This window comes from Zootoca vivipara, chromosome 4 (genome assembly GCF_963506605.1).
Source record: "Zootoca vivipara chromosome 4, rZooViv1.1, whole genome shotgun sequence".
In the NCBI taxonomy this organism is placed as follows: domain Eukaryota; kingdom Metazoa; phylum Chordata; class Lepidosauria; order Squamata; family Lacertidae; genus Zootoca; species Zootoca vivipara.
The window spans coordinates 63,641,302-63,656,218 of NC_083279.1; the positions used below are offsets into that span (position 1 = coordinate 63,641,302).

The window sequence follows — 14,917 nt, forward strand, 5'->3', positions numbered from 1 at the left end:
ATCCATGTATTTCATGGATGAAATGCTCATTTTGTACAAGGGTGTTTCCCCCCCTTATACACATTATATATTATATATACCAGTACCCAGATTTGAAACATGTGGTCACTCTGTTAATAACAGAATTTTGGTAACATTCTATCTAGTATTGTGGTGGTGTTTTTTAAAAGGCACTTTAGATGGAAGAGCATTTTTCTGCTTATTTAAAGGAGCACTGGGAATAAATGAAAACCTGATTTGCATTCTTGATTAACAAAAACATGCTCTCATACTTTTAGCTTTTGTGAGAGGAATATAAAATAAGTGCTATTTTTGTCTTCTGAGATAATGAGAGAGACAAGGAAAGAATTTCAAATACCAGTATGATTCACACTTACGGGTACATGCCATAGTTGCTGGATCCTTCTCAGCTCGAAAGTAACCCTTTTCACACTGACACACAGATGTTGCTTCCACAAAGGTTTGGCTGTGTGGAGGGCATTTTGAACACTTTATATTTCCAGCAAATGCTTTGTAGAATCCTGACCTACAAGCTGTAAAAACAGAATAACAGTTGATTTTATTAAGTATACCTCGTTTTATAAATGTAAAAGTCAGATCCAGTGTGACCTAGAAACAGAACCTAGTTTGAGTTTATACAGATAGCAGCAAGTTTGATTCTCAATATTTGAGGTCAATAAAGGAAGAAAGCAGGTTCCCTTCAGATAATGAATGTTTATATTTCTCCTTGCTTTCCCCCATATGAATGAATGCCCTATATATGAGCAAGAGAAGTAGGGCCACTATTGTATTATTTTATTCGTTTGTTTTGTTTATATGCTTTCATTATAATTTAGTTTATAGCCCTATTAAAATGCAAAATTCAACCCTTTGTTTAAACAATAAAATCTATAATAATAATAGAAAACAGCAGAAAGAACCACCACCACCACCACGCTGCTGTATCTGTGCGAGGTGGTGGGGAGGGAGAGGCAGCAAGGAAGGGATCCTTCCTCGCCGCTTCTCCCCTCACCCCACCGCCAACAGCTGGGAAAGGCATAGGATGGTATTTATTTTTATTTTTGAAATTTATCAGTAGCTGCTGCGTTTCCCACCCTTGGGTTATACTTGAGTCAATAAGTTTTCCCAAGTTTTTTGAAGTAAAATTAGGTGCCTCGGCTTATATTCGGGTCAGCTTATACTCGAGTATATACGGTATACAGTGGTACCTCTACTTACGAATAACTCGACTTACGAATGTTTCTACTTACGAATGGAGCTCCGTCCGCCATCTTGGGTGCAGTTTAGTATTTTTTCTACTTACAATTTTTTAGATAGGGTTGCTTCTACTTACAAATATTTTCTCCCAATGCATTCCTATGGGATTTGACTTACAATTTTTTTCGACTTACGAATGTGCATTCGGAACTCATTAAATTCGTAAGTAGAGGTACCACTGTATACCCATTAAAATTAAACGGCTTTGGAGGAAAGAAAAAGATTTTCACTCAGTGCCTAAAAGACCATCACATGGGACTAGAGTTAAAGAAGACCATGTTTCTATATCATTTGGTGAGGCTCATTTATTACATGTGAAATTCAGATATACAAAGCTCTCTTCCCCCAGTGAATTATGAACCTTTGCTTTCATTATGTGTTTTGCTGCTTTTATTTTTCTATATTATCTGCTCTCTATTTAATTGGAAATGTCAACCACTGCTCCTATGTTTTGTAAGTTTGATTATGTTTTCTTTTTTTCTTCGCACTTTTGATTTTTGCATTAATGAAAACTTTGATCCTGCAGAATATATATGCAGCATGTATTTGTGTGCCACACACACTGAAATCCCTATGGGATGAGTATGCACTCATACATCATACACATAATCAACGCAGGAATTTGGTAGATCCCATATATGCCATGTGGTCACTCATATCAGAACAAATCTAAAGTATTAATCTTTTGAGTTATTTAGGTACATTAAAATGATGAGGTTCCTGTATGTATACTCACATACATATTTAAGTAGACTACTGTCAGCCATTATCTATGTAATTAGATAAGGAATTGCAAACCAATATGTATGTGATTTGTCTTCTTAGTTGAACAGCAGAGTTGTGTGCATACAGTTAAGTACAAATAAAATTTCAACAGTCAGAAGTTCAAGAGGAGGAAGAGTCTCCCTTGCTTCCTCTTCCATGTCATACATTGGTTGATCAATGCAGTGGTGGATTTGGGGCTCTCAAATTTCAGTGGCACCTTGCGCAGCACTAAAATTTGGAGCCCCTCACCTTTCTCACTCCATTCTACAGCATTCACGCCACCCTAAAACCGCCTCTGATCAATGTTCAGCTCTTTAAAAAAGGACTACACGCTCACAACCTTAGCAGCTCTACCTGTGTTATTATTATTATTATTAGCTCTACCTGTGTTCTGTTGGAACAGAAGCCACAAGTCTCTCCTCCTCCAAATAATTCCGATATTAGGGAAGGTGAACAGGTGCGGAAGAGGAACAATGTGATTATGTGACATAATTTCCTATCAGGGAAGTTCATTTCCACTGTGTATACCTCTGTTAACTTTAGAATATACAGTATTCTTTCTTTCTTTAGTGAATTTTAAAGCCACCCATTAGTTAACAGCAGTTCCATACCCTTAAAAACAGATACAACCAAATCATTTCAGCCACAGGGGAAATCATTTTAAAGACTGCAACAGAATCACAGAAGATTACATCAAAATCACTAAAAATCCCAGCAAAGCTATAAAATGACAATAAAACCAGTTATAACAAGCCTGAGCAAATAAAAAGTCCTCCACATCATTGAAAGTACGTTAGAATTTTGACCAGGCATTCCTTCCTAGGGAGAGTGTTGCATATTCAAAGGGCCGCAATGGCCAAGACTCTCTCTCCAGTCATCACCCACCAAACGTAAGATAGCAGGGTAACCTGGAAGAGGTTCTCAGATGCGACCAGGATCAGGCCTTCAGATGGCAGACAAGGGGGTTTATACAGAGTGTGAGAAATGACAGGCTTTAATTAGGCAGACTCCAGAACAGACTATAGACTGACAGGACTGACAGCAGTAGCTTTACAGTGTCACCCTATGGAATCAGCCCCCAAGTAGGAATAGATCCACTGATTTATAGTCTGCCAATCTCTAATCCAGATGGTTTATCCAGGAGCATGCTGCAATCAAGGTATCAAAAGTCACAAAGGAGAATTCTCCAGGTACAGTTTTGTGGTGAAAACTGGTCTGAAAGCAGGTTGAAATGGACGCACATAGTCCGAATTATCTAAGAGTAACTGAGCTGTACAAACAGCAGCCACTTGAACAAATTGCCCAGGTAAAGTATAGTTGTGACTAAGCAATAGTTGTTACAATTCAAATGTTACATATATATATATAAATATATTTTTTCCAAGTGTTTAGCCTACAGGGAATCATGTGTGGAATTGATAACCTGATGGGAAGTCGATATAACACAAATAATACATTTGGGAGACTAAGATCATTCACAACAAAATAAAAAAATTCATTCCAGCAGCACCTTAAAGACCAACTAAGTTTTGGAAGGAATTTTTGTATTTTATTTCGACTGCGTCAGACCAACACGGCTACCTACCTGTAACTAAATCATTCACAACAGTTCAAGTAAATTTAGCTAATAACCCAGTTATGCCACCATGCAAGGCTGTTAGTGCAGAAGCTTTATGGTTAATTTTACAAAACTACTGGAAAACCCCAAGGCCATACACAAAATGACACCATCATGGATACTAGATACATTAAAATAAAAATCAGGGCTTTATAGATATTATATGATAACATGATGAGAAAGTCCAAACAATCACAGGCTTGGAATAATTGAATGGTGCAGAATGTTGATTACCAGATTCAAGATGAAAAAATATATAAGCAAGTTCTTCTTTTTTTACAGGCCAATGCATAAGCAATCAGAATCTGAAATAAGCATCTCAGTGCCCATATGCAGTGGCAGTGTATGGCTGATTTTCAGCAGTAGTAGTTCACCTTCAAATGAAATGGCTGCACAAAATAAACTTTTCTATTGAGATTTTACCAGGACCAAAAGTACTACTAAGTCTTTTTAAAAACTTGTTTACAAAGTTTTTTCTGTAAGAACAACAAAAGAAAGATAATTTGAATTTTCAAGAGAGTAGATGTAAATTCATACCTGAAAACAACTTATAGCTAAGTTAATATATGTATATCTTTTAAGTCTTCTTCTTTATGTTTAAAATTCATGTTATGGGAAAGATGATTTTGTTGTAAGAGAAACAATTTCAGTCTTTCCCTCTCTCAAAAAGTAGGCAATCTTACACAGAAACTGGTGAAGCTGATTACATAATAGAATGGATTACTGTATTTTAATTTCCACCAGCCCTACACTGCTAGGGCACTGGGGACCCCCAACACCTAGCACCGCAGAACCAAAGGTATAAGTGTATGGGGTTGTGTTCATTGTTGCTGCCAGGCTGGAGCAAATCTGGATTAACAGCTATGTTACTCTTCCCTCTTCCCTCAACAAGTACACGGACTTGCAAGCAGGGGTTTTACAGCAAGGAAGGAAAGCCTTCTTAGAAGGATGGGAAGAAGCCTATATTCCATCTTACTGACTTTGAAATGAATAAATCCATATTTTCTAGGAATGAAATGCAATAAAGCTTTATCTCTGTAACCCAGTAATATCACCTCACATAACCTATTGCCATAGAATGCCATTCAAAGTGATCAATTTCAGGCTGTTTGTGGAGGTTTACCAAGAATGAGAACCAGGTTATACTAAACCAGGCATCCCCAAACTTCAGCCCTCCAGATGTTTTGGACTACAATTCCCATCTTCCCCAACAACTGGTCCTGTTAGCTAGGGATCATGGGAGTTGTAGGCCAAAACATCTGGAGAGCCGCAGTTTGGGGATGCCTGTACTGTACTAAACCATTTCTGTAGTGTCTAGAAAGTCCTTTCACTCAAACTCCCACTGCTCCTTTGTAAGCTCTAGCCAGTGTATATATATATATATACAGTGATGTGAAATTAATACTTGTCAGAAGCTCTACTGAGTTACCCTCAGGGAATTGTCAAGAGATCTCAAGAGATTAAATTGGATTATATCACGTTTTTCATAGCTACAGATATATCTTACTGAAGCTATATTTTTATTTAATTGTTCTTATAAGTTTTAGTGATTCAATTGTGTCTCACTGTCTGGAAAACTGTAACAAGTCGTGGGAGTTAGCAAAGTGCCAGAAGTAGTAGGATACTGTGAGAATGTACAGCTTGGCCTTTAAATTCCATTTTAGTTCATGCTATGGAACATTTTCCTTTTGGTTCTCTTTTTGTGGAATTCTCTAGGGCACAGATATGGGCAGCCATTCAGTTTGTATGACATTCTACAAAGGCTGCCAATAGGAATGGAAACTTCTACTCTACCAGTAAAAGAGGACACAAATTTGCATATGCTTTGTGTCATATGAAAATTTACATACAGTACTCTTCTCTGGGTCAGGTGACAAGCTTCCAAATAAATCAGGGGCTACACACAACTAATAAGCTGCATGACAAACAAAATGTCAACATGTGAAGTTTTTCTTCTTATATTTCCTTACTAGAAAAGGCTTAGGGAAAATCTACAACGGTTGGTTCTATCGTTAAAAATGCGTTATAAAAATGTGACACCAGAGGGTGCTTCAGCACCCCTGATGGCGAACCTATGACACGCGTGTCAGCAGTGACACGCAGAGCCATTTTCAGTGACACGCAGAAGGGGCGTCAAACAACTGATGTCAGAGGCAGGCAGCAGCAGAAGCAGGGAGAGGCGCCGCTCCTAACTGCGGCTAGCAAGCCTGTCCCACTTGCTTTGCTGCAAGCCGGGCAGTGGGTGAAGAAAGGGTTAACTTTCAGGGAAGGAAATCAATTGTCCCCTCCCCCCCCCCCACAATAAAGCTCCTTGAAATTAACCCACTGCGCTCTCCCAAAGCAAGCAAAAGCGGAGAGCAAGCAAAAGCGCCTTATGGAACCCATAAGAGAAGTGCTTAACTTTGACCAGAATTAATTCTTTTAGAAGAGTTTCTAACATTGAGTCTGTTTACCACTATCCCCCCCCCCCAAAAAAGTGAATCCCAACTTTTCTGGACTTTCTCAATCTTGTCTTTATTTTCTTATAATGAAATTATTTGTTGGAAACTGTACCTTTATTTTTCATTTTTGGTCATGGTGACATGCTCCACAGTTATGCTGGAAACAGGATTTTAAAAAACACCTCAGAGATGCAATTAGATTGCTTAAAATAACCTTGGACGCATTTGTCATAGAAAAGGTCAGAGAAAATGCCAAATTGGATTCTAGTTATTTACTGCACACTTTGACTTCTGCCCCCCTTACATTTGACAAAGTAATCTTCCAAAACTGTTCAAGAGTACAGGAAAGTGCAACTTTTCCCCCTTATAAAATATCCACAGTTTCTAGTCAATAGAGAAGGGACAATCAAGCAAAAAGGACAGTCAAGTCCCTTTGATTTAACGGGATATAAAATGGTGAGCTGGATCCTATCATAAGGATGAAATCCTACATATAACTGTTATGAGGGGCATTCTGTTTAATACAGATGCAAAATTGCTATAGACAAACAAGCTTAGAATCGTTCCTCATGTGGTATGCTCATTTAATTCTTCTTTCTTTATTCCTATATGGCAGGGATGTCCAACTCCCAAGAGACTGCAATCTACCCCCTGGGGAAAAAAAATCTGGTAGTGATCTACCCATTTTTTTGGGGGGGGAGTCCAGAGTTATTGAGCTTTTTTTTTTAGGGGGCAGGTCACAGTTGTTTAGCTTTTTTTTAGGGAGGGCAGATCAAAGAGTTGTGATCCAGTTGCATGAAATAACAGCTGGTATTTCCAGACTGGTGTTTATTGTGGGATCGGTGCCAGCCAGCGCAGAGAATGCTAGATGGACCAATGGACTGACTTCCTTTGTTCCCATAATTTAGGGATACCATTTTATACCAAGACTGAACAATTAAAGTTTGTTATCATACAGTCAAAATGACACCATCTACACACGTGAGGGATGTATAAGTAGGCTTTGAGGAAACCCTAAGTTTGCAGTAGTTAAACAAACAAACAAACAAACAAACAAACAAACAAACAGGTAATGTGGAGGATTGTACAGGTTCACTGGCATGGAAAGCTGACTGCTAGAGAGGGGGAATGGAGTATCCAGCAAGAAGAGAAGCACTGTACACTACAATATTTTGTTGGAGACCCGCTTGCCTTTGTAAGGCAGAATTACTATTGATTTATGATGATGATAATTATTATGGTTCATGGGGATGGATAGGAGTCTGTTTTGCAAGCATTGGATACAGCCCAATATATATGGCTAAAACTCCTTTGGACTCACTACTGCACCTTTAATAGCTGAAGTCATGGCAGAGAGGCTGTTATATGTTCATACAATTTGTTTTGTATGACCATGTAATGAACTTTCTGGAACACTGAAACTTTCCTTTAATGACCAAAGGTCCCAAATAGCAGAGATTCAAAACTGGAATGTGTCTGCACTTAAAAACAAGCTCTAGAGCACATAATTTCCTTGTACAAGGTGGATGGAGATTTGTGTGTATGGAGGCATTCTAATATAAATCCTTGCTAGAAAGTAGAAGGAACATCAGCAAAACATTTTACTCGATATATTAATAGCCAGATAACTAATCAGTGCTTGATTAAATTTGTAAATTGCTAGCATATAATGTGACCCCACTTAGATGTACCCATTAGTGCTATATCATGTCTTACCCAGTGATAGGGTAAATTAAATATTGCCTAGTACAGTAATGTGAAAGATATAATGTTAGTGTTAGAGCAGGTTTCTGCTGTTCATGGGAGATTTGCAAACTTGACTTGCAAAATCTGTAGAATAAAATGGAACATAAGAAAGTTGTGCCTCTACCCTTGCCAGCAGACTGCAGGCTGGGACAGAATTGGGTCTGGGCTGGAAGGAGGCAAGACAGGCATGAAATCAGTGTGAAGATACATGCCATACTGGGGCAGGAGCAGGGCTTAGGAAGCTATTCAAGTTCAGTTGACCCTGGCCTTGGCTTCTTTCTGCTTCTGGAGCCCACCTACCCTTCCATCCTCTATTTCGCCCAGTTTTTTTCACCTTCTCTGCACTGTCTAGATGGGTGAGGAGGAACAAGTAGTTGTGTGTGTGTGTGTGTGTGTGTGTGTGTGTGTGTGTGTGTGTGTGTGTGTGTTTGTATTTCAACAGGTTAATTTGGTCACATTTGGCAAAAATGTGTGAGACAGCAGATAAGGATGGTAGTTGATAGACAACCTGTTACCTGAGGCAACCTTTATGAGTTTGTGGCAATTCTCAAGACTTGCCAATACTACTTTATCACACACACACACACACACACACACACACACACACACACACACACTCCATGAACCACCCAGAGAGCTACTTCTTATAAGACAGGCTGTAAATAATGTAAATAAAATAAATATTATGGTCTGAAGACATGATTTTCTCTCTCACACTCTTTTTCTATTTCCATCCCACCCCCACCCCGGTAATCCTATCTGCCCTGCTGTGCTAAAATTTTGTTCAATTTCATCCATTTCAGATGGCCGTCTTTTAATGCTTTTATGTTTCTAGCTTTATCTAAAATTGTTCTAACACACTTTTTATAGTTTTATGCCTAAGACAAGCTTTTAAGATGATAACTTCTTATTTATCTTCTTTTAGTCAGTCCTGAACTTAAAAGATTTAAAAAGAAGCTGAACTGTGCTTTCACTTGTTCCCATGAGTTGCAATTCTTATTGTATTTCTGAAGATTGCATATCTAGAATCGACAGCATTCTGAAACCATTTGAATCTAAGTACCACTTGAACCCTACAGCAGAAGTTGTTTCTAACTCAAACACCTCTCATGAGGCCAGGGTAATAATGAAATACACCTATTAACTTAAAGAGAAAATCCATAATGATCGTTGAGTGTTAAAAAGAAGAAGATAGAGGGCCCCTCCAGACTGGTATTTTATTGTAAGTGTATTCTGGAACATGTTTTTGATACAATTATAGTTCATTAGCAGTGTTTGTATTCTGCTTTTTTAGTTGTTCTGTAATGCTTCCTCAATCCTACCTACCACTTTATGGCAGTCTGGAGGGGCTGTAGTGAAACAAAAGTTGTACACCCCTCACCTTGAACATTTGTGATATGAAAAGTTACAGGATTTCAGCAGGAAGTTACAGGATATGCACTGATTGGAAATGAAGCAGTATGGTCACCCCAAAACATTTGCACGTGCAAATAGTATTGTAAGCAGGATTGGGTATGAGTGCCTTAATACCATCAGCATGAGCAGAAATGATAATAAATATGGAATAATAAGGATGTTTTGGAGTGGCCCTAAGGGTGATATCCAATGTCAGACATACTCAGAAAAAACTCATTAAAATAAATGGACTTAAACAACTTAAGTACATCAGTTTCAATGGGTCAGCTCTGAGTATGACTGAGTATACTACTCTAATACTGCAATTGGAAAAATGTCTAGAGGCCAGGATAAAACGTTTAGGCCACATATCTATTTCAAAAGTTTTATTCTGTATTATTATCTTAAAAATATGATCAATATTAAGAACTGGCTTCCATGGTTTTTCCTGAATAGTAATTGATAGAACTTAAAAACAGAGGGGTACATGTTGCTATCTTTCCCCATACCATCTGTATTAAACTGAATGTGCATATTAGCTGCAAAGAAATTCACTATAAAGTATGAAAATTGCCCTGTATTCCCATATCTACTTATAATTTAATTTCACTACATCAGCTCATCAGCCCACTAATTCTGATAAACAAATTAAACAAATTTCAAAGATTAAAAGATAAATAAAATGCCACTCTTTCACTTCATTAGTAAATGAACATCAGGGCTTCTTAATGATAAATTAAACTTTGGAAGCCCACTGCAGGCACAAAACTTTACCCTGTATGGCATGCGTTATTCCCCCACCCTCTAAATACAGTATGTGATCAATTACTTGGTATTCATCTAGTTTGATGAATGCCACAACACTTTGCCTTCATTTGAAAAACCAGCTTGAAAACAACGACAACAAAATCCGCATAATACCCCTTTCTGCAAGTTTAAGCAATGAGAGCAAAACTACCATAGCCCTGTTTACCTGTTTCCTAGTCCCATTTTAGTGAATTGCATTACTGAGTTCAGGTTTCAATCTGTAAACAACATTGAATTCCACCAGGGGAAAAGATGGACTATAAATATATATAATAACAACAACAATTAATTCAGTAACAGTATTGCCAGAGTAGGCACAAAGATAAAAAAAATGCCCGGGTCTGCATCAGCGGCTGGTCCCTGCATCCATATCTCTGTTATATGGCCAGTTGTTGCTGATGAGCAGGAGCGCACATTGTGTTGGGGTGCTGCTGGCCACCAGACCCCTGGTTGGTTTCACTGCTGCTGCTTTCCAGGAGGTAGAAGGGGGAGGGCAGAGGTGGCCGGAGTGCCAGATTGATTCCACCAGTGCATATGCACCATGCCAACTTACCTTCCCTATCTCCCCATAAGCAGCAGCAATGCAACTAACCAGATGTCAAGCAAGCAGTGGTGCCTCACCTTGCTGCTTGCTACTGCTGGTAATTAACCATTTTAAGCTAGAGAGTGGGCTGTCTTTAAGCAAGTTCAGGTCTTCCACCCAAGGCCTGTGAGAAGGAACCTGTCATTGTACAAAATGGGCTGTAGCTTACTGATAATCAGTGCTCCCCCCCCCGAAAAACAGGTTCTGGTACTCACAATGAAGTTGTTACAGTAAGTGCCACTTTTTTTAACCATGACAAAAAGAGGTGCCAGTACTGTGTACCCTTGGGTACCCTCTGGAAAAATCCCCACTGCTGATAATATATTTCTAGAGTTTCACCTGAGAACCATAAGAACAAACAAATGCTCTGCCATTATGTCTTGTACTAGATTACTCCTAGGTACAAGTCTGTCCTAACTGATTTGTCATAGCCCCCACCCCCTGCTTCATTGGGAATTCAGATGGAATCAAGTGCAGGATAACTAGAGATGTGGAAAAAATGTTTCTGATATATATACAGTATGTATATATCTATATCTATATAGATATTCCTTTTCTCTTTTTTCTATAAGACAGCCATTTTGAAGTATTTTTTCCTAAAATTATCCACAATTTTTGTGTTTGGTGGCAGTCATTATCCCCACACCCTAGAATAATCCTACGTCTGGAGCATTTTGCAATGCGGGCTAGGATGTTAGTGCAACTGCTGTTGTAGGCACTTACAACAGCAATAACAAACAAATATATAACTTATCTTTGTAAAAAAGAAAGAAGCCGTACAACTGCAAATGGTGACAGGTACTACCAAGAAACTGTTGGAATGTTTATTCTGTTCCTGGAAAAATTCAATTATATGATTCCCCTGCTGCAAAAAAAAATCCTCATTCCACAAACAAGGGGGATAATTCTGAGATGCTATTTCACATAGCCCAATTTCTAACAAGAAACTACAAGCTACTTCACATACATTTTTTTTTAAAGTTAACAGTACAGTTCTATGGTTGTTCACTTATAAGTCCCACTATATTCTGTGGAATTTACTCAGAGGAAAGTTTACACAGGATTTCAGACTAAATTTCTGCAGACTAAATTTCTTTACTGAAAAATGTGAATTTGATAACATGTCAAGTGTGACAAAATGTAATTTTTATTCTAAATGAGCATATGAATCAGCAATGAATATCAGCTTCATATATCAGCAGTGATTAATGCATAGCTACACTAGACAATTATTGCACCTAATCTACAAATCCTGTGTTCATGCAATCTTTGCATCTGTTGCATTCACCAGGAAAAAAAAATCTATGCACAAATTCTTAAGCTGACAGAGTGAAACTCAGCATCAGTCGTCAATACCAATAAATCAGATGTCAGTTTTAATAAATAATACATCATTAGGTGACATTTCTTTCTAGGTTTGTAAGCTTTCTGAGATATATTAAATAGAACTATTAATTATCCAGTTCAATTCATTTACAAGTGATTTTATGGTGTGTAAAGCTCTTCTGTGCATTAGAATATGCCAATTCACATATTAAATAGGAGGCCAGAAATGAAATTTCTCCAGATAAAAGTAGAATGTTAATTGGATTGCAACAAATAGTTTTGTATTAAGGTATCTTTAAACATTATTCTCCTGTCTTAAAGCTTGCTAGGCCACCTATAAAGCAGAAAGGCTCAGAAGGGCATCAGCTCAATGCTACAGCATCTGCTTTATATGCAAGAAGGTCTCCAGTTCAATTCCCAGCATCTTCAGGTAGGACTGGGATAGGCATGGAGCGGGAAATTTATTTTGTTTACATTTAAAGGCAAACCTACCTAATTCACACATTCCAAAGCAATATTCAAACTGAAGTTGCACTTCTCTGAATTTTGTATTACAGTTTTCCAGTCAGGTAATGTGTACAAAGATGCATATCCTAGTGTGCATGAAAATGCACATATTCATGAAAGTAACATACAAAAAGTAATTATATTAAGGAATATTGCTTCGCAGAAAAGTGTATACTGTATTAGGGGAATCTGCATACAAAAAATGTGCACAATACAGACAAATCCAAACTAAGATACTGATGAATGCTCACAATGACTTTAAAAAAATTAAAGAAATCACAAACTTATGTAGAAATGTGGAAATTGATAGACTCACCCAACCCCAAGGCCGCACCCTTGCCTGAAATCCGGAAGCACCACTGTCATTGTAGACAATACTGAGAACAGATGGACCAATGATCTGAGTCAACATAAGGCAGTTTCATATGTTCTTATGATTCTAACAGGACCTTCTTGGAACCAAGCGTGAAACTTGTTTAAGCACCATTTTTCTTCTTTTAGCCACTATTGTTTCTAGGTCCACTTAGCTTTCTCTTTGCCATCTTGTGTGTAACTGGCTGAATTTCACCTTTCCCCCTATATATTTTCCTCTTCCTGCCTGCAGCTCCCACCTGTGCAATAAACTAACATGCAGTGCTTTGTAGCCTTGCTCTACTGGGTACAAGCCTACCATTTTCCTGCCAAGGATTTTGTTGCAACTCCAATCCATCACTGTTTTTATTTGCTCCTGTTCCAGCCTCAGTACTGCCATGCTCATTGGCTTGGCCTTTAAGCATTAATTCCTAACTGGCGCTAAGGTGTAGACTCTTGATGAATTACTTTGAATTAGTTTAATCTGACTTTAGGATTCCCTTTTGTTTCCAGCGAGTTCCACACACCTGCAGTGATTTATCCTCCCTCTTGGATCATGCCCAAATTATAGTCTCAGTCTGTTGTATAAAACTCTCCTCAGTTCCATCCCAATAAAACTAAAGTAGTTCATGGTTGCTACAACCTAACATATAAAATGTAAAATGCAGAGGAATTTAGTTGCTTGATAAAACGAACAACCTTAACCCAGTGAGACTTGTTTCTGAGCAGGGGAGGAATTCAGGGTGGATGCAGTCTATCTAGTCATTATTATCCTGGGTTGTTAGTATTTAAACTTCAGCTTGTGTTACATGAACAGCTACATTTCTGGTTTTATTTTAATCATAAGAGTAAAAATAATATTAGTGGATAAACATATATATATCTCCAAAAAGTGCCATCTATCTATTCTATTTGCAGAATCTTTATGGAATAGTTGTAGTAATAATAGACAAATGAAGTTGTTGTTTAGTTGTTTAGTCGTGTCCGACTCTTCGTGACCCCATGGACCAGAGCACGCCAGGCTCTCCTGTCTTCCACTGCCTCCCGCAGTTTGGTCAGACTCATGTTGGTAGCTTCGAGAACACTGTCCAACTACCTCATCCTCTGTTGTCCCCTTCTCCTTGTGCCCTCCATCTTTCCCAACATCAGGGTCTTTCCCAGGGAGTCTTCTCTTCTCATGAGGTGGCCAAAGTATTGGAGCCTCAGCTGAGTAGTGATGAATAGAGGACACATGGCTTTTTTTCTATCCATAAATGCTGCTTATATATTTTAGGCCAGTATCTTTGTGGTGCATGTGGCATGTTCTGTTTTCTTCCATTTCCAAGGAAGCTTGCAAAGGACTGTGGTCTTAGCAAGATGGTCATGTTCTCATTCACACAAATGATCCCCTGTAAGTTACCACAATTTCCCCAATGACTTTGCAGTATGCAAACTCATTGAGTACACTGAAAAGCATGTCAATGTCATACTAGAATAGAATAAAATTAAAAATTCCAAAGAAGGCAAGTGACAATCAAGTGAACTAGTGGGAATAACCATCGGTTTGGGCATAGTGAATATGATTTCTAGCAGACTTTGTACAAATAATTGTAAAAAAACTCACTAAAGTATGCCACCTAAACACTTCTATAGCCTTGCTGTGTTGGTAGTATTGCTTATATCACAAACATCAATTCACATAAGTAAAGCAAATTATGAAAATGGCAAAATAGATGATAATATGGTGGTTTGCTTTGCACAAATATTTGCATGGTTTTTTGTATTGATGCCATACATGGTGTATTGCAGCTCATGCTTAGGTGATTCTCAATACAGATATTCTATCAAGCTCTGCCAAGGCAAGGCAAGGCAAGACAGGAAATCCAAACAAAAGAGCAAACCATCTTGTACTTTCTCACCCAACAACAGTTCAGTCACAATGACTCCCTAATCTGATAATAGGGACTGGGAGAGAAAAATACTTGCTCACACACTGAAATAATTCTTTATTCACAGGCAAGGACCTGAAATGACTCCTTGATTAATGATTCTGTAGCCTTTTGTTAATGTGGTTTATGCTTTATATTTTGTTACTGATAAACTATGAAATTAGTTCTGCTTCAGTGTGGCATCATATCTGGC

At 38.2% G+C, this 14,917-nt stretch overlaps 1 protein-coding gene across 1 annotated transcript in view; it reads right to left on the reverse strand.

Annotated features, from left to right (window-relative positions):
* Positions 1-14,917, reverse strand: part of EPHA6 (EPH receptor A6) — a 270,673-nt gene that overhangs the window by 187,761 nt on the left and 67,995 nt on the right. Inside the window, exon 2 of the mRNA XM_035116101.2 lies at positions 378-533. Within this exon, the coding sequence (XP_034971992.2) occupies positions 378-533 (156 nt within the window). The remainder of the gene's footprint in view (positions 1-377; positions 534-14,917) is intronic.